Raw genomic sequence first — 23,304 nt, forward strand, 5'->3', positions numbered from 1 at the left:
GCCACCCAACACCTGCATTGCACCAGTGGTCAAACCAGCACAATGCTACTGCTCACTCCTCCTTCAGTGTTCAAGGAAGTGGACTATGATCATATCTTACAGCAGCATCTTCCTAATTCTATTTGTAGATCAGAGCTATTTTAAGCTAGGAATGATGTTATAAAATAAGTTATGCAAACATTCATTTCTCTATAGGATGGCATAGTTTTCACTACCTAGCTGATGCTTTTCATGCCTGTCAGGTAGAAAGGTACTCTTTTCCCAAAGTTATTAAAGTCACAGATCTCTTGATTGCCTACCATGAGTGGTATTCCAACTTCAGCTCCACAACACAGGAACAGCCTTTTATACCTTTACGTGTTCTTTAACACTTGCAGAGTGAGTGACAGCTTCTAAGGGTATTTTGTGCTGGCTGTTAGTGATACACAACTACATTGTGGAAGAACATCACAGTGAGGCTGTAACACCAGTTCACTTAGCATAGTCAAGCCCCTCCTCCTGAGAAAGCATGAGACACTCCACACTCAAGGTCAAGAGTGACAAAACATTTGAAGTGCATTTTCACTTTTATTTCAAAACTTTAGACAAGTTACTTTAATATATAAATTCAATTTTTCCTCTTACAGAATATAAAGATAATTCCCTCATTACTTCAGTATAAAGTGTTTTACAAGCTTGAAGACAATTGCATAAGTGTTTCTCATACAGGATATCAGAAATAAAGCAGTCTTTCTACAGACATTCAGACAGGTGACTACCTCAGAAACAGCATAGCAGTTTAGTCAAATACAAGTGAACACGTGACACTACAGTTGTGAAAGTTCAAGTAAGGCCAAGTCAGTAAACATTGTTAATTCATTGCAAATAATAGTGGAAAGGTTTGTGAGACATTGCAAGGGATGGATGGTTCCATAGTATAATACTCTTAAATCAAGGATTCAGAGGGATTTAGCTAGAAGACTAGTGAGTTCTTAAATGCTATAAAGCATATGCAAAGACCAAGCAGTGTACTGGTGTTAGTGGAGACTTCGTGCCTGTTCATCCTCAGCATGCTAAGACAAACTACAACCTCTTAAAAACAAGCATAAGAACCACTAATATTTGAGGAGATGTTTTTAAAATTCAAGTATGTCTTATTTTGGATGGTGTGTAGTTTTTATCTATTACTTCATCTTGTAAGAACATGTGAAGACAACGCTCGTTCTGTGCCAATGGGTGGCCTGCAACCCTGGAGAGAAAAAAACCAAGCATTAGTATGAACCAAATGAGCCTACTTGCAGCTATCCTGCAGATCAAGGTTTTGTACCAATAACCTGTTGCTCTGCACTTGGACACAGATCCCACTTTTACTTCACTGTTGGCAATTAGAATGCTGTCTAGTAGCAAGACTTATCAGGCTTCCCCAGATGAAGTTAGTCCATAGGAACCCTGAGCTACCTCTGATCCCTTGGAAGCATGCTACATCATCTGTCACCTGCAATTGATGAGACTATCAAAGTAAGTGCTCATTCTAGCATCAGGAAATACAGAGGTAAGAAAGGCAAGAGGATTTTTTTTTAAAAAGGTCTTATCACCTTTGCCATGGGCCACCCTTCTAAAGGCCACTTATCCCCTCTGTTTTCAGTGTCACTGAGCAGCAGCTCGTTGTGGCAGAACAGAAACCCGGCTCCAGCAGGGGGTGCGAAGGCTTTCCGAAGGCTCAGACACTGCTCCAGACAGCGCACTGCTCCAGAGAGAGACTGGACCCTAACCAATGTCCTGGCCTGTATGGACAGCACTGCACACAGCCAGGGACTACTGGCCCTTCTGCTCATTGCACATGTGGTAGCTTGCAAACACAGGAAACAGAGCTTGCCTTTTCTAGGAGACAGCAGCATCTCTACTGTAGATTTAATTTAAGCTGAAAAAACATCCTTGTAACAGTAAAGGAGCTGAAATTGAATTAAGAGACACTCACTTGGAAGAAAATCAAAAGTACTGCCCTTGAACTCTTAAAATGCCATGTAGACTCCTGTGTAGGTAAAAATCCAAAAGAATCAGATAGCTGAAAGTTCATCGTTTACGGACACAAATACCTAATACAGTTGGGTTTGAAAAAAACTATATCCAGTTGGTCAATCAAGACAGACTTCTTCCTTTAGGAGAGAAAATCCCTCAGGGCAGCTTGTGTAAACCTTGTGGCCTCCATATCTGTCAGAACAATTCTACCCATAATGGAAGGCATCTGGTTGAACACACGCAATACATATTCAGCTCCAATGGCTCAGTACGACTTCCAAGCACTTCTGTGCACCTTCTTAAAATTTATCTATTAGTGCTTATTTCACCACAGAACACGCTCACTTGTCACTACTCACTTGTCATTGAGGGTGACCTATAATGAGGAAGCTGAGCTCTCCTATTCTGGATTGATGGATTATTTCAAGAGCAGTTATAAAAATATATCCATCTTGCCAGATTCTAGAAAAAGGCCAGCAGTCTCAAGCACTAGTTCACAAGGATGACAATCTAGAGCAAATAGTTGGGAAATTCTTAACCCATCAGAATGAAGTTACTGATGCTAAACTTCAAGGAAAAGATATATAGGAGAGGATGAGGCAACAGCAAATCCCTTCTTCTTTTCAGGAAGGCTTGAAAATTGATGGCTGAATTGCAGAACTAGATCTGATCTCTGATTCAGCTCTTGGTTTCATAGGAATACCTCACTCTGCATTGGCTTTCCCTCAATAGTTTTCACCAAGATGACCTTTACATATAGCGGTTGCTACTTCATGAATTTTCATGTATCTCAGAGGCAGGTCAAGGCAGACAAGAGCGTTGAGACATAACCACCCTTGTGAATGTCACTGCATGTAGTATTGATGGTGGTGCCAGCAAAGTGACCCAAGAGAGCTGACTCAAGCTGCACTGTTGTGATTCAGATTTTACATCTAGAGGGACAAAGCTTCTCAATAAAACCCATCTCACACTCTTGAATATTAAGAACCAGCATCAGTGTACCAAGCTTTTTTTTTTTGTTCCAGTGGTATCAGTTATCTGAGGGACTCTAATTCTAGAAGCAACGATTAGCTTTGATTATGCAATGACATGAATGTACTATGCAAAGACCTTCAGGTATGAGTTCACTAGTACCCACAGTACTTGGTAGAAGCCTTACAGCTTCACCATGGTTCAAAACTTTAGTAATATTTACCTAATGAGTTGGTCATGCCATTAGAATTGATGAGTTAAACTGCTATGATTTGTGCCTGGAAAGCTTTATTCCAGATGTACTCAACTCTACCCCTACGTTAATATCTACATTAATCTCTGTTTATGTTTTAAAGGAAGAAAAATTAACTGAGAAGTTTTACACTTCCACAAAATCTACTTGGAGTAGGACTGAAAAATGGATACTGATAAACTGGCCATTCCATTTCTTCAGCTATACGGAGTTTTTCAGAGTCAGGGTAAGATTACTGTTTCACATCAGCTGCTTCAGAGCAATAGTCCTCTTCCATGCATATTGCTAGACTCAGCATACAAAACTTTCAATAAATGCACTTTTTCCCCATTTAAGATAGAGTTCCAAGTCTGCATGGATAAAGGTTGTACTTTACAGTTATGACTGTCTTGATTTTACAGCATGAATAAAACCCAAACACATTCCATCTTACTATGGGATGCCTAGGAAGTTCATTCCACTTGTCTCTGAACAGCAAAAAGAGCAGTCTGAAGCATTTTACCAGTTCAGAACAATTCTAAAATGAGTCAAGAAGCAACTATGTGAAGAAAAATTTCAGAGATTTCATATGGTCACACATACTTGGACAGGACAGACTGTTTTAGTCAACTAGACACTTGCATCTCCAAGACACATGTCTGAACTAACAGTAACTGACAAATACATTTTCTTAAGTTCTGCATACCTCGACTAGTGTTTTTACTTCAGAATCTTCAGAAAGATTCTCAAGATGATTAGAGAAAATAGGCATCATCACACAAACTTATAATACCTCACATCTGCAATCAAAGTAAACTGCTGTAAGTCCACTGTAAGCTCTACTGTTCACCAGTTGGAAGATATTTTTCCAGAAATTATAAAGAAGAATTTTTTTGAACACTATAATTTTAGTAGCAATTTGCATAAATTAACAACAACAGTCATTTCAGCTGTTCAGGTAAGCACTAAGATATCCAAACTAAACATGGGATGAGTAATGTCAGTACATCCTACTGCAAGATTATACGGAAGTCAATATTCTGAACCTAGTGCAGTTACCATCCTTAGGAGGATTAGTAGCTTAACTTCAATTTTCTAGGGCTGAGCTCCAGGTTTGTCTCTAAATAACTAGATCCAACACTTACTTGTTTATGAATTGTTCAAGAGCCTGCTTCCTTTCCTCTATAAAGGAATCATCAAATATACCATCATCTCCTCGGAAGGGGAGCTGGCGGAGAAGAGCTTTTCCTGGTAGAGGTGGCACCACAACCTGAAAGATTTACAGAAGTATCCTTAAGTGCAGCCTATAAGCAAGTTCATCCACCTCTTCCTCCCAGAAGACCCAACTCACCAGTCACATTACCACTGAAGTAATAAAGTATAAAAAGAGAAGAACAGTACTTGCCCACACAGGTAAGCTGAAATCAAGTAGTTTATCCCTGAATTAACTCAAAACTATTAAAACAAAAATCCTCTGGCATTGCAGCACCGAGGCTTGATAAAAAGACTGATACACTGGTTTATTTCTGGGCATTTTCAACCACAGTATTGGTTTTATATGATAAATGCTTTATAACATAATGAATACATTTCAGCATCATGACTGTATGTCTATGAAGAGTTGTATTTAGTTTTCACTTTACCCACCTTGCTTTCTCTTTCTAGTTCATTCCTTAGCCATTCAAAGTCACTATATCTTCTTCTGACTGTAGATTCTTTCAGTTTGAAGATAGGTAGATTTGTCTGAAAACAAGAACACAAGCTATTGATTAGACAAATTGGAAGTTTTGATAAGCAGAAGAAAGAACCAAGCTGTTAAATTACACAGTAGCTCCATTTAAGCAACAACAGCAGTACTGAGAAACATTCAAGATACAGAAATAGAGATAAGGCTCTAAGTTAGGTAAGTAAGCTGTGCCTCGAACTGCATTGCTATTTATATGGTAAATATAAATAGCCCATTTATATGGTATCTCAATTACTGGTACTTTGTGATCATACCACCAAGCAGAAGATCTGATTTGCTGGTCACTGGAGATGTTTCTAAGGTTGCAGAAGCGTCTGCTATTCTTACTGTCTTGGGAGTTGGATTCCCAAAATATACAAAGTTGGAGGTGGGGAGGGAAGGGGGAAGAAATTCTTATTCCACACAAGTTTCTCTTACTGCATTCAAGGGAATGTTTCAGATATCAGCATAGGACATTAACCAAACTTCCTGTACTTTTCTACTCCCTGATACAACATGGCCTCCAACATGTTCAAAAGCAAAACCTGTAAGTCTTACAGTAAATCCATCCAACTGATAAAGCTTTGATAGCACAAGCTAGTTTGGGTAGCTCCAGAGAAGCCATAAGGTTGAGATTCATTACAACATTCAGTGCTGAGGAGATCAGACTGACTCCAGAGTTAAATCAAGCAGAGCATGGTTATGGAGAGCTTTGCTGAACAAGGCTAGGAGGTAGCACCCAAACCTAACACCCTGGAAAGGGACATCACATGGGAGCAAGGTTATAATCCAGCACAAGACCATGTTAAATACACAGGCACCCTGCTACAAGTCCTTATACTAACTTGCGTGAGAACCTGCATTATTTCTGTTCATTCTTGGGGTGCAGTGTTATCCCACTTTTGCAATCCAACTCACACATTATTTTAAAAGTAGACACCGAGAGAATCCTCTCCTAATGACATCCGGGCTAGAACACTAAAAAATTGTTCCTAGGAGTTATGACCTCCTAAAAGAATGACTACTGGGGTCAGACTGCAAATTAAATAACAGTCTTTGTATACTTTTAAAGAAGCCTCTAGAGGAGCACGCTAAGGAAGCTGATGTTGACTTGGGACTAAAGTTACCTCCAGCTTTCCTGATAGCAGATGCACAGTAGTCATTCTTAGCTACTGCCTTTTATTCTTTGTTGTTTTGGTTTTTATCTTGTAGGCCACCTAACTCAGGATCTGGCCACTGTTTGAGTAGATACCCCTGTACAATATCATTTGTAGCATGATATGCTTAAGCTATCACTAGGGAATACTTTTGGCTGCTCAAAACAGGTTTAATTGCAGATACTGCACTAGGCAGGTCCATGATTATGGGTCATTGTATTGCTGCCAGCCAGTACTGCTGTCACACAAAAATACTTGATAAGTATTGAGATCACACAAAAATACTTGATATCACACAAAAATTACTTGATAAGTTAGTTGTGTACTTTCCCATTATGCAATGTTCATAATTTACAAGTCATAAAGCATAGAACAATATTTTGTTATGGTATCTTATTGCTAAATGTTTAAAAGCATTCAAGTTCTCTTTCCCTAGTAAAATATTGTTGATTGTGCTAGCAACTAATAATAAAATTGCATTTAAGACTTACGTCAGAAGTCAGGCTTTATAAACAAACACTCTTGTCTCAATAGTAAGAATACTATATTCAAGAGTGAATGTAGCTAAGTTCCTCAAAATGCATGAACGAGATTCCCAGAAGTTAAGTACTGGATTATTTTCCTCTGATTTCAGCTATTGTTTTTTAAACCAAGTTCACCATTACACAGTACAACATCAACTCTTTGTCAGTGTCTCAGGTAGAAAGTCCTTTAAAATATTTAACATATAGGTTCTCACCTGCAGAAAATATTAATTTCTCCTCTCAAGTTACTAAAAAAGGGATTAGAACTGGATAAAAGCAGCTAAAAAATGTAAGTTCTCAGGTCTTCAGGAACTCTTTTCATGCTTCTAGGCATGAAGTCTATAAAGTTAATCTCTAAATAACATATCAGGCTTACAAGTACAATGTGGGGGTAGAAGTGCCAGTTGAGCTCACTTTACCTTCTACATTCCCTTTTCAACATTTGACATACTAACCCAGCTAGCAAGTTGGAGAAAAGGAGAGTTCTTTGCTTTCCTTGTGAGTTGAAAAATCTTCTCAAATTTTGTTCATAAGTACTATAAATATTCAGATTGTAAAGTATGTCAAAAGGCATCAACTAAATTAAGTGTCTTACAAGTCACAACTTGACAAGTATATTCTAAAACAAAGCACATGTTCACCTGGTCTGGATATGCACTAAAGCTATCTACTGAGATAAATTTCTAAACCTCATGTTTCTTTAAACCCAGAAACTGCAGCAATTCTCCTTCCTCTAGAAGTAAGTACTGAAAGAACAGTGTTCCTAAGGTAAGCAGGTGTTAGGAAGGATCTATTTAAAAATGCAAATTGAAAGTCCTGTTTTATACTGCTTAACCTATTTACAACTTAGATAATTTTAAATTCAGGCTATATTCACATCTGAAGTTACTGTATGGGCCTTTGTCACTAAGGATTATTGCCCTGTTTGAGCAGACCACCCTTTGCTTCAGTAGGATAGGTTTCTGCACACCCTACCACCTCCATCTCCCATGGATAGAGCTTTCATTAAGCAAGCCAGATGTCTCCTGAAGCATGGGCTTTCACTGGGCAAGAATTTGGTAGAAGGAGACAATCCTGAAGAGTCAACAGAAACGTTCATTTTCTATTAAATTGTCATTTCAAGACAAGTTGGGCTATCAAAAATGCTATTCTCTGCTTGACATTTTATCTTGAGTTATCCTTGTTCAGTCACTAAGGTGCCACCAGCTATTCTGAGCACTTCCTGTACTTTGGTTGTCTGCTAGAACAGAGACAAGAGTAAGGCACAAAATTTTAAGGCAGGCTAGTTTCATTTTTATGAGCATTTCTGCCTATGCTCATTCAGCATTATAGTGTCAACCTTCTGGCCTGCTGAGCTGCTAAGTCTACTATCACAAAACTCATGACAGCATGAAACATGGAACAGCCCCTGGAGCACAGTTCATTCCTGTAATAATTTCAGCATAATTTCTGCAGCTATTTTTCTTCAGCAGTGTAATAATTATGACATTTATTGAAAAAAAAAATCAACAGCTTCCTAGTCCAAAATCGTGCTGCTTAGCAGTTTGAATGCAAGCTCTCAACCTGAAATAACTATGCATCACCCCAGATGTTAGGCAACTGTAAGTCACTAGTCAGAAGTGCAGATAAAGCATTGTTGTAGGAGGACAAACAAACCAGTTCTGCAGAAGTCACACACAGCCCAAAATTCAAGGCCATAGAAAGTCAAGACAGATTTTGTGTAGCACTGTCTCTTTATTAGACTATATGTAGACACTATTAGGTTTTCTCTGACAACTGTCAAGCAGCCTGTATTCTGCTGGGGCAGTTAATGGCCAGACAGTACACCAAAATAAATACTGTCAAAACTGGTGCCAAGTTACATTACATAATTAAACAACAGGTGATAAACTCAGATCCTTAAGTCACTCCTGCATTTGTCCACTCAGATGCCAAACAAACTTTCTACAGTCATTTGGCTAGTGCTTGACAAACTAGAAATGAGAAGCACTGTTCCTTACTAACAGAATTCAGGACAAAATCTGTGTTCACAGTAAGCATGTTTCTTCAGCTTCATTTATGTTACTGTAACATATTCAACTTTGAGACAGACTCTAAATTCAGGATATTCCCAGTTCACCTCAGAAGCAAATGACAATCCTAAACCAGTGGCTTAGATAACCAGATAACAGTCTTCCAGCTCTTAATACAGTCACTCCCCAAGCTATGACCAGATTGAAGCTGCAAAAATTGTTTCTGTATGCAAGTGAAGAGAATTCCACAAGCAGAATGCAAGTAGTTTGATTAGTAGTCATTACTGTCCATTCAGTTTCAGACAGTCATCCCATACAGACATTCTGGTAAAAAAATTACCTTAAATACAGGAAGAAAACTACAGTAATTTGTTTATAATTAGTTTAAATTAATAAAATAATTCTAAATATTTTTAAGTCTTAGTTTTTAGACTAGCTTGTCCACTGAGTGGAAAAGTCTTGCAAATAGTCACACTTGCTCCTAAAAATTTGTTTCCAGACATAAATCAAATGCAAATAGCATTTGGGTTCCTTCAAAGACCATGCTGACACTCCACAAGATCGTATGACACTGCAGCCCAGTCCATCCCCACAATAGCAAACTCCCCAGATGTTGTTGTTCAGCATAGTTTGAGGTAAATTGGGTTAATTTCTTCATCCGCCACCACAACACTCAAAACATTGCCCATATCTTCCACTCCTAACAGACTGAGAATAAAGCTGCACTGTTGCCACAGCACCTACTTTGATGTCATCTTTTCAAGTAGGTTATGGTAGCCTTGAGAGAACTCTATTTCCATTAAAATAGAGTGAAAGAAAGCACACAGCTCACTTTTGATAAAAGTTTGTGGCTTTGACTCTCAGAAGCTAAATTCAAGTATCTTGACTGTCTCATGCAAGCTGTAATCTTTGTCAAGTGCCTACACCCTTTGACTACATTTACAGTCAAAGGGAGCTCTGGGGTATCACAGTAAATAGCATTCAGGGTGGATTAAAAAATAAGTATTATGATTTTCTTAACATAAGAGCCTGCTGTCATTTAGTACAAGAAACTGGCTCCAGCAGTCCACTGTTTTTGCAGAAATCTGGCCAGTGGTTTGTTTCCTTCCCGACTCAACATAAGCAGCTACCTCTCAATTTCCTACAATTATAAAAAGCAAGAAAGAAGGAAAACATGCTTTAAACTTCAGTTTCTAGAATTTTAGATTTTTGCTGGGTATATTACTGCAGAAAAGCTCCTTCCCCACTGCAAAATGTCAGACTAGAGACTGTTATTTTTCTAAGTTTCAATCCTTTTCATCAAAACAGAGTTCTATCTCCCCTTTTCTCCATTTGGTGTCCAGATCTACTGAAGGTATATCATATAAAAAAAAAATAATAAAGAGAACACTGAAAAATCTGACCATGGAAGTTTTAAAAAATGCTGATATTTAAACCATACCAAGAACTTTCAAGCTTTCCACTCTGCAGTACTGGAGCTATGGAGCCAGGATGTTTTTTACCTTGAAGACTAAGACAGTGAAATCCTAATAGCAACATAATGACAGAGATTATCATAACCTTTGCCAAATCCAGTGCTTTGAGTCCAGAGTTGCTCTCTGAAAAATGAGCATAGGGATGCCCATATTTTTGCCAAAAAGCATCTATCATCACCTGAACAAGTTCAACAACATCATAAACAGCTGAATTATGGTATGTCACAGTTAAGACTCTAAATAGGGTGAGTCGAGAAACAGAGATTGCTTAATGATTCTTTATTCTTCAGGCTTCATGCTCAGAAGCCAAAAATACAAACTGGAGCCTGCTTTGAGGACACATTTGGACAAAGACTTTTACAACACCCAGACAGAACTAGTAACTAGATCAGGGTTAGCAAGTCAAATCCTCCTGTGAAATACCAAATATTCATCTGAAAGAGAAAGGATTGCTACTTTTACACAACTCAAGGTATAACAGCCATATGGCTCTGATTTGACCTACTGTAATGTTCTTACTCATTCCTTATTAGGAATGACTGAAAAGTGATCACATTAAGTTGATGCTTTAGCATAATTTCTGACATCTATCATCTACAGTCAAATGGGGATAAAAAAATTTCAGTGAATTATTGAAGTTGCTAATTTTTTATCAAAAACTAAACTTTTGATATGCTTCGTGAGCTAGAGAGTGTATAGCATCCCTATACTTGAAATACACAAGAAAAAAAGCAGTAAGTTAACTAGCTTAAAAATGGGTCTACTAAGTAGCAAAAAATTCTCTTCATATTTCCAGTTTTACTGGAGCAGTAACCCAACACTCCTAAGTAGCCACTAAAAGCTATAGAAAGGCTTCCAACTCCTGTTCATTAATCTGCAGCATATCTTAACACTCAGAGGGTGCTACAGCTTAGGCCTATAGAAATAATCTCTAAAGCTTTATTTCCAGGTCTAGAGGTGGCTCTAAACCACTTAATATGTAGCTTCATTTTCTTCTGGATTTTAGAATAAAGCTGCTATACACTAGCTTACAGTTATACTTTCAAATAGGCTTTGTGGCCAATACAAACTGTACTGTCATATGGGAGAATCTTCTGGGGCACAACATAGATTTGGAATTGGATTCTTAAGGAATAGCCATAGAAGGAACATTTTATGGATCTGTTGGTAAAACACTTGTTTTATATACCTTGACTAGAAGGTTAGGGCTTCTCCATCCTTTTTAGGTTAGAAATTAGATCAACAATAGCAACTTCAGACCCTTTACTCAATGTTACAGCTCCGCAGGGTATTTGGATTATGCACTTGTTAAAACAGCCTCCAGTAGTGCAACTCACATTGCTTTACCAAGTGAAGAAACTTTAAATAAAATACTTCCCTTACTGTTAGAAGACACAAGCCTCTGCTGCATCATTTGTTTCCCCAGATGAGAAGCAGCAGATACCAGACTGCTCTAAAGTTCAAGCTGACACTTTTTCAGCAAGCCATCTAAAAATAAACACATATCAAAACTCCCTGGCATCACATGCCTACCTGGACTACAGCCATCTGTCCTACAAAGATTAGTCATTGTTCCATTTGATTTGATCTGTTCTGCACTGTACTAGAGTGCAATCCTAAAACATGACAATCAAGGCCTGCACTGTATGCACTAAAATAAAAGGAGTGCAAGTCATCGGTTAAATGAATATATTAACAGAAGCACTATTCAGACACTTGGTTGTTTTACTTACACAGTAACAGGTATCAATGCCAAACTAGTTCAGTACCTTTGGACCAGCCTCTTGAACCTAGTTTAATTACAAACCTGTACAGAAAAAACACCCCAGTTGCTCAAGAGTAAATTTACTTTCCTTGCTTTGGAAATTTCTTTCATCCAAGCCATTCTACTTCTCTGTCTCCCTTATCAGTGCCCTTGGAAATTCTTAGCCTTCTAGTTATCTTTTTCTGAATTACTGCTTGAAGGAACAGCTAATGTTTGTGAGGATGCAGTACTCAGGCTGTAGAACAGAAAACAGTCACCTGAATTCAGTGCATTTTTATTCTTTGTAGAGGAGTCTGAGAATACCTAACTGGTAGCAGTATCTAGAATGGGTTTTAAAAGCATAATTTACTACAGTTAGAGCAGACTTGCAGTGTTATGCAAGACTTGTGGTAGTAGAGAAATAGAGAATTACTGCTGATTATGCATCCGTAAACACAGATTCACTGAGTCAGTGTTTAGTCATGACTCCTCCACAAGCTTCAACTACTAAACTGTATAATGCTGAAGACAACTACAGGAATGGCACATTTGATTCTTTTAGTGGTGGGGGAAGAATCTGCAGCTTCAAACCCTGCAAAACATGAAGGACAGGACATCTGGAACTGTTCAAGGACAAAACATTTCAAAAACATATTAAAGAGCACCAGTTTGCAAAACATGGCACAAGATAAGTGCTTTCTGAACAAGTTTGACTTTCAGTTCATTTTCTGTCTTACTCTGACTTGATCACAGCAGATCATTCTTCAATCAATGAATCACAAGTCAGACCACTATAAACATGCTGAAATGTAAATATTGTACCCAAACTAGGTCTTGAAAAAATTGGTTAAGGAGAGAGAGGACTTTCAAAAGCAATTTGAGTTCAGCAGTACTCAGTTAAACTTCCCCAATTCCTTGAAACCAATACTATTCTTAATACTGCAAGCACTTCACAGCCTGTGTATTCATTTCCTTCCCCACACTGGACCTACACAGTCAAGCACCTCTGCAGGTCCACAGAAGTCTATCTCAGAAGATACAGGAAACCTGACTGGTGCCCTAGGGAATACTAGTAACACCCAACTATTGCATTTCACAATGGAAGCACAGCAAGACATTCCCACAAGACAAGCAACTGCACTATGGAATACCAAAAAGCAAAGGAATACTTTAGTACCAAATTTAGTAATACTGATTAGAAACAAGAGGCCATTGAACGTTAAAGAACAGAGCTAAGATGACAAAGGCTTTTAGTTTGGCTTTAGTTTGACAAAAAAAAAAGAATTCTTTAACTATTTGGACTAATAGCTCCTCTAACAGGTATTTTATTATATTTCTGTCAGTTTGAATATCAATGATTTCTCTGCAAGTTCTCACTAACCATAAGCAGATAATTTAACCTTTCAGTCTAGGTGACAAATCCAACTGAAATGGGCAGTGCAGAAGTCACTTTTACTTCTACAGAAACAAAACCAGATGAAATAGTGTTAACAGTTTATTTCCAGATCACTGAATATTCTGAGTTCGAAGAGATCCACAAAAATAATGAAGTCCAACTCTTAAGTGAACAGCCCATATGGGGCTTGAATCCACAAGCCTGGTGTTATGTTATTTAGCACCATGCTCTAACTAACTGAGCTATTCTCAGGGTTGGCAAAGGGATAGTTCCCAAAATGTAGCAAGTTCCTGGATATCCATATGCTTTGTTGACAGTATTTTAACCAAAGTGCTCATCTCCTATGGCACTGCCTTTACATGGTGTATGGCTGTGACATGTGACACCAGCCACTGGATCAGTCAGCTTGTAAAGCTTAAGTCTTGTCTCCTTAAAGGATTTAACAACTGAAGCTATTGCACAGAATCTGCTTGAGCAAAGACCTTCCTTTTGACCCACTTATCAAGAAAACTATGTCTCAACTACAGTAGAAGACAAATGATACCTGGAATTGGACTGAGGACTAACACATGCTGTAGGATGCTAATATGATAATTGTAATTTGCTCTGTTTGCTTCCTGGAATTCAGAGAGAGAACTGACTCTTAGTCCATACATAGTAAAGGTATTTCCATGCCCTCATTCAAGAGTGTTGACTTGAACAAGCCCACCCTGAAAAGGTTTAATAATAAGAAGAGCTAATAAAGACTTACGAGAAACAGCATGCAGGGGTATTTACACTGAGAACTTGACTTTTGGTTCACATTTTTCCTCAAGAGGAAAGGGCAATTAAGTAATTTACTGTATTCCTTTAGCAGGCAGTCTAGTTGATTATGCTAGTATTAAATGCTGCACAATCACTATATTGTGATCATCTAGATACCTTCAGATGAAATAAGTACTTTATCAAGTTTTATTTCACTAGACAAAGCACTTAGAGCTTTATACCCTGCTGCATTGTTCCCAGTCTAACTCACCCTAAGCCTTCACACACTAAGGACACCTTAGAATGGTACAAATGTTCTGTCTGATGCTGCTGATGAAAAGCAAATTCTCAAGCACCCTGTTAAAAATATGACCTATGCAAATTTGCTATTTTAGCACAGTAGGATGGCATTTTCTATCACTTATTTCCAAGCAAGATATTTGACTTTCATTGCTAGGCTGCACTGTAGTGGCACATTGCCACACTGTGTGCCTTATAGCGGTTGCTACAGTGGAAAGCTTTCTGTCATCACCTTGTCCAGCTTGCCAAGAACAGACTGTTATTTAATGCACAGACTCAGGCTCAAAAAGTCAATGCTTTGGCCAACTGTCCATCTGTGAAGTAAGCTGCCTGGCTAGAAGTGCTGCATAGGGTCTATCTGCAGCATTCCTCTCAAGTCTCCTTAAATGCTTGTCAAAGCACCATGCAACTATCCTAACACACAGCCACTCTTCACAGAGCTACTCACTGTGACAAACCTTCCTAAGTTCCAAAACACTACTGCCTTGCTTATGCAGTAGCGAACTGCTGAGCAGTCTACCCAAAACCTTAGAGTTCCCCATCAGGCCTTCTGACTTCCACCAGAACTTGATGAGTACAGCATTACAAGAACTAAAGCATGAAGTTGTTCCACATGCTGCTTTCCAGGCAACAAATATGCTTCAACTGCAGTACCAGTAGAAAGCTTGCCAATGAAAGTTTTGGGGAAACTCTGCATTTAACACAAATATGTTTTGCAAGATACTTTTTATGAGATATCATTTCAAGAGTCTGCTAGCAAGTTCTTTCCAAAAAAAACCCAAAAGTGAAGCTTTGAGATTCAGACAAAGATAGAATTACAGAGTCTGTAAACACCATGACAATGGTACAAGTGTAATTGTCTCAACACAAACTTGAATTTCAGTGTCCTCTCTGACAATGTTCCTGGCTTAGAATGATCTCCAGCTGTAACATGAGGCTGAAGTCCTTTAGCTTTCATCAGAATTTGGCAGCAATTAAGCCATCCATTTCTGCATGCTTAACATTTTACTGCTGGTGTTACTTGAAGACACAGCCCTTCAGATATGATACAGGTAACTCACACCATCTTCTCAGGTTTGCTCTGCTGCTGCTACCAGCACTGTTGAGGGAAACTGCACATCAGCTGCTATCTTCTTACTTTCTGTGACCACAGGCACTTGTCAAACCACAGAGGCCACTCGTGGCTATTGCCAGCCACACTCCAACAAGCAGCTTATGGTACTAGGCCTATCTTTCACAAATACAATACCACAGCAATCCATGTTTGAATTCTTCCTCTGTGCTGAAATTCGTGTATTAGAGACATGGTCCACGTTCTTCTGAGAAGCAGTTAATTGATGCAAGTTTAGACAGTGAACATAATTTTGCATGACTTGTATTACCTGCTCTGTAGCCTTCCAGCACACAGAGACATAAAACACAAATTTACACAATTCCCAAGTTCATGTAGCTATGAACTATGTTTGGCAGTGCACAGCTGGAAAGGGAATGATCAAAGAGACAGTCCTGTACACTGGCATGCACAGATGCAAGCAGGGAGGGTGGAGGATGCAATGTTTACATAGTAGTCAGTCTGGGAGGAAAACCAGAGGAAGGTCACAAGTACTATCACAGTGTACATTTGTTCAAATCATTCTTGGTCTTCATTACAACAGGAATCCAGAATTTTCTACCCCAAACACGAGGTGGGCTAAGACTAATCTGATTCAAAACCTGTTTTCCTGCTTCCCTTTCTGATGAAGAACTTCAGCTAAGTATTTAAAAAAATTGTTATTTTTTTAATCACAGGAAGTTTGACATAATTCCCAAGGCCATATCATGGCCAAGTCCCTTTTGGATCATCTTCCCTGGATCCAAGCATTCCAAATGCTCAGTCTCATGGAAAGAAACGTCATCAGGAACTTCAGGTACAAATACTTTCCAGCAAGACAGAATTACATCTTTCTTCTAAGTGGATTGCTAGGGCTCTGATAAGGGCAGTGCAATGCAACACAAATCTGCAAGTTCTAGTTTGACTTCACACCGAGGCCAAACATAAGCTACAATCGTGTTAGTTTATTCTTCCTGCCCCATAGACACACTCTGAAACACAGAAATAGCTACTGAATAGCTACTGAACATGACAGTTTATAGGCATCAGAAACAAAGAAGTATCCTCCCTAGTAGCTTTAGATCTCAGGTGATTTTTCTTTGTCAAGTAAGGTTACACAAAGCTAGGGACTTAGACCTTTAAAACCAGACAATTCACACAAGGTTAAGTCTTGTCTGGTGAATTTTAGTGACTGAAGCAGCAGCCCTCACCTGTATCCTTCTCTGCTGTGAAGAACACATATCGCAGAGAATGTCTGCAAAGAATCAATGAAGCTTCATCCTTTATTACTGACTATAACAACTGACCAGGTTCAATCGTATATAACAATGCAAAATTATAACAGAGCTCAATTATAACAGTGCAAAGCTATACAAGGTAGCAGACTAAACTACAAACTATTAAAAAAACCCTCATCTGTAAGTATCCAACTTTCTTAACCCAGCTTATTTCTAGCAATGTAGATGTAAAAGGGTTCCCTGCCTCAAGGCCCTACCAGACACAGGTAAGGAATGTGCTGCAGACATTGCATTTTTTGACCCTTCCTCTGGGCCCTGTTTATGAAACTAGAAAGGCCAGGAAACACAGTAATGACTTCACATAGTTTTTCTGAAGCTTAAGACTACTAGCCTTTGGGGCAAGTCACTGAACACAGCCCTTCTAGCTAGGAAGCATTCTACTGTTATTAAGAAGAAGTATTTGACAGCAGCATATCGTGAAAAACAGCCCTATTTATTAGGCACTACAATTTTATTTCAGGTACAAAAAAACCAGGAAGCCCTCCTCCACACACACACACACCTTATCACTTCAGCTGGCTCTGATCTAAGCGCATGTGCTCACTTCTCTATGTACTTTTTTGAGGCCGCTGGAATCCTGAACTTGACCTCCTCTTCAGGGCAGATCCACCCATATTACTCCATCTCAGAGACTGGAGAGTTTGCTCTCCTCTGTTTACCTGGAGTCAGACCAGCAATTGCTCACACTACAGCGATATTTCAGTCTGAGGGCAAGCTGTACACGGCAGAGCCGAAAGAACACTTGTCCTTTGGTTAGCTGAACCGAGCTATGTCGCCTTAGCTACCGGGAGCCCGTCACAGAGGTATCACCCCAGGCCGAGGATAAGAGTGCACTGCGGCTCTGCCGCCGCCCCCAGCGCCCCGCACCGCGGTAGCCGTGACACGGGCCCTGAAGGACACGGCGGCGGGAGCCCGACACCGCCAGCCCGGCTCCCGGGCCGGGCCGGCGCTCCCTCACCTTGACGCGGATCTCGTAGGTGGTGAAGCGGCCGCGGCCCACCCCCACCGTCTGCGGGTTGCCCACGTCTATCTCCAGGAAGTTGCTGGGCGGCCCGTAGGCGTCGTTGAGGTTCTGCGGCTTGCTGATCAACCGCCGGGTGTCTGCGATCGTCTCGGCCATGGCGGAGCGGGCGCCTTCTCCCCTGAGCCAGCGACCGAACCCCGAGCGCCGCCGCTGCCGCCGCCACCCGCCCCGCCCGCCCCGCGCCCAGCTGACTGCCCGACTACGCTCACCCGCGCCCGCCACCCCCTCGCGCTTGCAAGGCACGCTGGGTAATGTAGTTCTCGAGGGCCGCCCCGCTGGCTCATGCCTGGCGCGGCCGCCCGCTTTTGAACTACATGTCCCGGCGGGCACTGGGAGCGCGCCGCGCTGGCCGAGAGCGCTGATTTGTCAGGCCCGCCCGCCCCTTCGGCTGGGTGCGGGTAGCGGAGGGGGTGGAGTTGGGGGGGGTGGCTCGGCTTTTCCCGCACATCCTCATTCTTCGGGGGTTGGAGAGGCTGGGTGGGAAACGCTGTATATGCAAGATGTTTGCAAAAGGAATCAAAGCGTTTGCCCGCTGTAAACGTCAGCTGGTGGAGATGCCCACCAAAAGCTTTGTGTTGAAAACAAAGTCTTAAGTCACTGACCCAAGTGCAATCGAGGTGACGCTGTACTTTGTGGTAGCCTTAAACCTTCTAAAACTTACTGCAATTTTAACAGATGTTACATATTTAATAAAAATAATACTAACGGGGCCAGATTTTATGTCCTCGTAGCTTGCAAAGCTAAAGAGTTAAAGGATAGCAAAGAAAAAATCTGTTTACAAAGTAAGTTAGTAAAATGGCTTGAGAGAGCAAGAAAGACAGTGAGAGAAAGGGAGAAGCAGAGCTGTCCCCTTCCAATACATAAGGTCTTTATTTCTCATGATCTGATTAAGATGGTAGTGTGTTACAACAAAAGAAGTATTTCCGAAAGTAGCGCAGTGGTTACCTAGAACATCAGTGAATTGGATTTATATCAATCCGCTATTACTTCTAAATTTTTCTATCGTCTTGGAGAACTTCAGACTTTTAAAATACCTGTTGAAAGTACCCCTACAATAATTAAATGCATATATAATTTTCCTTCCATCTTTTCTTATGAAAGAATTCTAGTAATGTTCCTTTACTATCCAGGTTGAATGAGACTGTGTGAAAGCTAGTGATATTTTTTCCAAAAATCTGCATAGACAGTAGGTAAAATGGCAGGCTGCCCACAAATCACATCCAAGAGACACAAATTTAACATCTGGCAAGTTTAGTTAGCTGTTGTCTTTGTTGATAAAAGGTTAATCAGAAAGCAGAGATGATACCAAAGTTCAAAAATAGTTCATCCCATATAACCAGTATACCATGGGTGATTTGCTTGGTAAGTTTTCTGTGAATTTGCTTGTCATCAGTCCTTCAGTGTTATTTCTCCCACGTACTAGATCACCTTCCTTTCTTCCACTAATAGCTGCCAACTATTCACTTTATAATTATAAACAGAAATGAGGCTGGCAAGAGTTTTACAAAGCAGGAATGAAGAGGAGATTTACCTGAGTTATACTAGTTATTAAACTGGTCGTGCTGCAAGGTAAGAGAAAACTCATTAATTCTACTGAGATTACATATGCATCTGGAAAAGCTTTTGTTTGTTACACAACCTGTGCTGCCACATCTAACTGCAAATGTGAAAAAGAAACAGAGCACTGGTGTTGTCTTAACTATAATATGTTTTCTGTCTCCTGGCCAAGCATGGTTTTGCTATCTGTTCAAAGCAACAAAAAAGTATCCAGTACTGTACATCTGGGAAGCTGCTGTGTCTGTGATGAATAAAGAATTTGTTCTCATGTTGGGTAGATATTAAGGGTGAGGCTTAAGTTGAATGCTTTTCTCACAGCACACCTTCTCAGCACCACTGTTCTTTCTGCTTTTCCTATCAGGGATGACTGGTGGTGGAGAGCCTTGTGGAGGCTATAGGGAGTGACTGTTTTCGTCCCCACTTGTCAACAGCATGGGTATATAAAGGGGCTGCAGGGATTTGATGAGGTGTCCCATCTCTGTTTTTCCCACTGAAGTCAAATACAACTCCTCTGACCTGGGAGACGAAGGGGAAGATGCTCAGCTTCATGACTAGCGCCCCTGTTACATCACGAGAAAGCATTAATGCCACACTGGCTAATAAGGCAAGGAGAAGGAATGAAGGTAGGGGAAAGGCAGAGTTCTTCAAGCCTCTTTGTTTCCTTCCAATCCTCAGAAAATGCATTTGTTAACTTTGAATCATGTTCCAGGGTTTTTTTTGGTGATCATGAGACTAGAGTTATGCTATATAGTTGTTCCTTCATGCTAGAAAGGTTCATTTCTCAGCATGAAGGTTGGCATAAACTCAGAAAACAAAGTTTTAATTCTGTTTCTGATGTGCACTTTGGGCCAAATTTCAAATCTGAAGGGAGAGAGGTCAGCTGTGTTTGTAGGCTCAAAGATTAAGTCAGGCATTTGGAACTGGACTTATTGATCCTTCTGGGTCCCTTCCAAGTCAGTATATTCTGTCATATCAGTGACATGAAAATCCTAGTGAACCTAAATTCTTTAACAATCAGGTACTCAGTGATTTGTTATTACACCTCGTTTATTAAACCATGACACAAAGATTTTCTGGCATAACTTCAAGTGGCAAAATGGATACCAGAGTTTCATAGAACAAACTGAGACAAGCAATATTAATGGATGGTTACTTCTGGAATTGTGGGCCGTAATACTTCTCTGGTAGTTTTTTGTTTCTCTCTTTGTTTTTTGAAAGAAGGAGTTACATTTAAAAGGAAAGGGAACCAAGTCTCTCCATTATCTAGTTAAGACTCTCCAGCCTTTCTGACAAGTGTCCAGGTTAGCACATTTTAGACAGTACAGGCGTATTTTGTCAGAACTTGTGGGGAATGCTGACTCAGGATAAGGCAAAACCCACAAGGCATTGAACTAATTGTGAAATGCCTTGTGTGGAAAAATGACTTCCTGATCCCGGCAGTAGCTGCCAGTGCTTTGAAACACGATGTTTGAATGTCTGCATTGTGCTCCTGCCTGAAAGATAATAATATTAAGCTTCTAAATATATTTTGTAATATCTACATTTATATATACATATATTTGCTGTGAACTCCTATTCTGAGAGATACTGTGTAGCTGAAATACTGCAGTGAATTTCTAACGCATTGAGCTATTTGAGCTGACTGAGATGCAAACTGCAAACACATAGTGAAAAGGGCTGTAAGTCTCTAATTTTGGGAACATTTTTTTGGCTTTGTTAACCCAAGGCTTTATAAGCAATGTAGACTTTTAACAGCATATTTGACTGACTCAAAATAAATGAGGTTAATATCAAGTCTACCTCTAAGTGTCTTGACATAATCCCAGGAAAATTACTTTGGATGGAAACTGTATTGATGAAAACTACCCACAAAATCCATTTTTGCAGAGTAGGCTAAATGGTCAATTCTATATTAAAAGTGTCTTTGTGTTTGGGAACTAAAGATAATTCCCATGGTGGGAAGATCTTGGATTCTTGCAGTCAGGTAAACCCAGCCCTCTTTCTGCCAAAATTCAGAATGGTTCTGGCAGAGACCCAAAGACTCTTGGACACATCCATCCTCATAAGGTTCAGCACATCCAAATTTCTAAAAGCGGTGCAGTTATACCATCAGAGGCCAGAGAAGACATCTGGAGTGGTTTGATTTTACCCCTCATTTTTATTCCTGTTTTATTCCTGTTACAGGCCACTTTTGACTAGCTGGCAGAGTAATAATGCAGTAGGGTTGAACAAGTGCCAATTTAATTTCTACACAGTTTCAATGCCACATTTTTGAAGGTGGGCAAAGGCACAGGTACAGGAAATGAAGGGTATAAAAGTGCCACAGAATGGATCTGCATCTGTTACAGGATATTAACCATGGTAATCTACAGAAATTTACTTGAAAGTCCTGTTTGTTTAGGTTAAGACCAAAACTTGCTTTTGCCAAGTGCTTACAGCCAAAGGACAGTGAGTTCCTGTGATCTGCAGTCCAGTGCATGGTGGCATTTCAGTTGGCCAGTGTATAGAAGGTTCATAGCATTGCAGAGGGTTTATTCATTTCAGTAAAAGATGTCCAAATAGATCCAAATGAGAAGTTTTTCTATGCTGCCTTGCATAGCAAGGTTAAGAAAAAAACAGTGACAATTTAAATAAATCAGATGTTTTTGCTGAAGATTATACTGTCATTTTCTCCAATTATTCTTGACATTTCACCCATTCATATTGTGATCTGAGTTAATAATGGAAGAAAACCCAGCTCTTGTTGCCTTGTTTATTCTTTGTTCTCAAGGAGATAAGCTGTTTATAAAGATAAGTTATTTGTTATTTAAATCACTTTTACAGAATTTGTTTGTTTCCTTGTTTGAGTTTCTAAATATATTGCAACAATTGTGATGCATCTTTGAGTTGTCTATTCAATTCACTATGATTTGTACTGGAATTCATTCCTAAATGGGCACAGGTGTTGATAGCTATAATATGCTGGAATGAGTCAAAACCAATAAATGCCCAATAGAGGAAAGATGAAAAAAAATGCACTGAAAACAGCACTTTTAGGATGTGATAAATAGGCACTTTAATTCACTACTTAATTAGGTATATAGCGCTGAAGATGTGTCTGGAGCAACTACGTATTTTAAACAGCTGAACATCTTAGAGTGTAACTTCAATCATTGCTAATATTTTCAAGATCATAAACATTATTTTTAGAATTAGAAATACTATTCAGGATATAATCAACTTTTGTTTGCAAGCTGTTCTATAGTACCCTAAAGCAACATTTTTCAATACTTTTGTAAAAAAAAAAGTTAATTGATATTTTATGAAAACTACTTGCTCACTTTCTCATGTTGCACAGAAATTAAATGCAAGAATGACATATAGGAATTCTGATGTTGGAAAACCAAAAGTCAGTCTAAACTCTTCCTTGGTGCTTTTACCAGGAACAGACACTTTGTAAACTATTTCGTGCACAATGCACTCTGCAGGCAACATCTGCTGAAGCCCCATCCTGGCCTTTGGGTGCATTTCTATCAGGAATGACAGGCTGGCCAATGTGTGAGTGTTATGATTAGTGATTCCTGAGTGTCAGTGCCCTTCCCTTGGAGTGCAGGCTTTTTTCACAGTGCCTTTCTGTCAAAAGAACTTTGTAGTTGCAGGGGAGGTGCTTGGATAAGGCAGTCAGGTACCAACCAAACGAGGAAGGTGGTCATCATTCTCCCAAGGATTTCTCAGAAATCCCACGTGGGTATTTGAACTGATACCAAAGAGAAGGTTTACTGTGTGCTAAGCAGACACTGAGACTAAATCAGCCTCTAGAGTTTGAATTATCTCCAGAGAAATCTGCTTTTATGTTTACATATCTTGTTGCATTTTAAATACACGTTCATAGGCATAAAAATTATACCGATAGACATAAAGCTGATACTGCTGATGTGCAGATAGGTTGTAACTCTGGCCAGGGATATTTGTCCTTAATATTTTATGAATATCTATCCTTAGTATTTTATGGTCCATGTTTTTAGAGATAAAAGCAAATAGCACAAGACAAATTATCAACAAATGCAAATTTAGTT

The 23,304-nt window shown here is 39.6% G+C and overlaps 1 protein-coding gene across 1 annotated transcript; it reads right to left on the minus strand.

The window, feature by feature from the left end:
* Positions 1-547: 547 nt before the first annotated feature.
* SNX3 (sorting nexin 3) lies at positions 548-17,866 on the minus strand. The gene is given in 4 exon segments (NM_001245497.2): positions 548-1,228; positions 4,348-4,472; positions 4,850-4,945; positions 17,627-17,866. Coding segments are annotated over 4 exon segments (489 nt in total). The 5' UTR covers positions 17,789-17,866; the 3' UTR covers positions 548-1,122.
* Between the last annotated feature and the right edge of the window lie 5,438 nt (positions 17,867-23,304).

The sequence above is a fragment of the Taeniopygia guttata genome, chromosome 3 (genome assembly GCF_048771995.1).
Source record: "Taeniopygia guttata chromosome 3, bTaeGut7.mat, whole genome shotgun sequence".
Lineage (NCBI taxonomy): Eukaryota > Metazoa > Chordata > Aves > Passeriformes > Estrildidae > Taeniopygia > Taeniopygia guttata.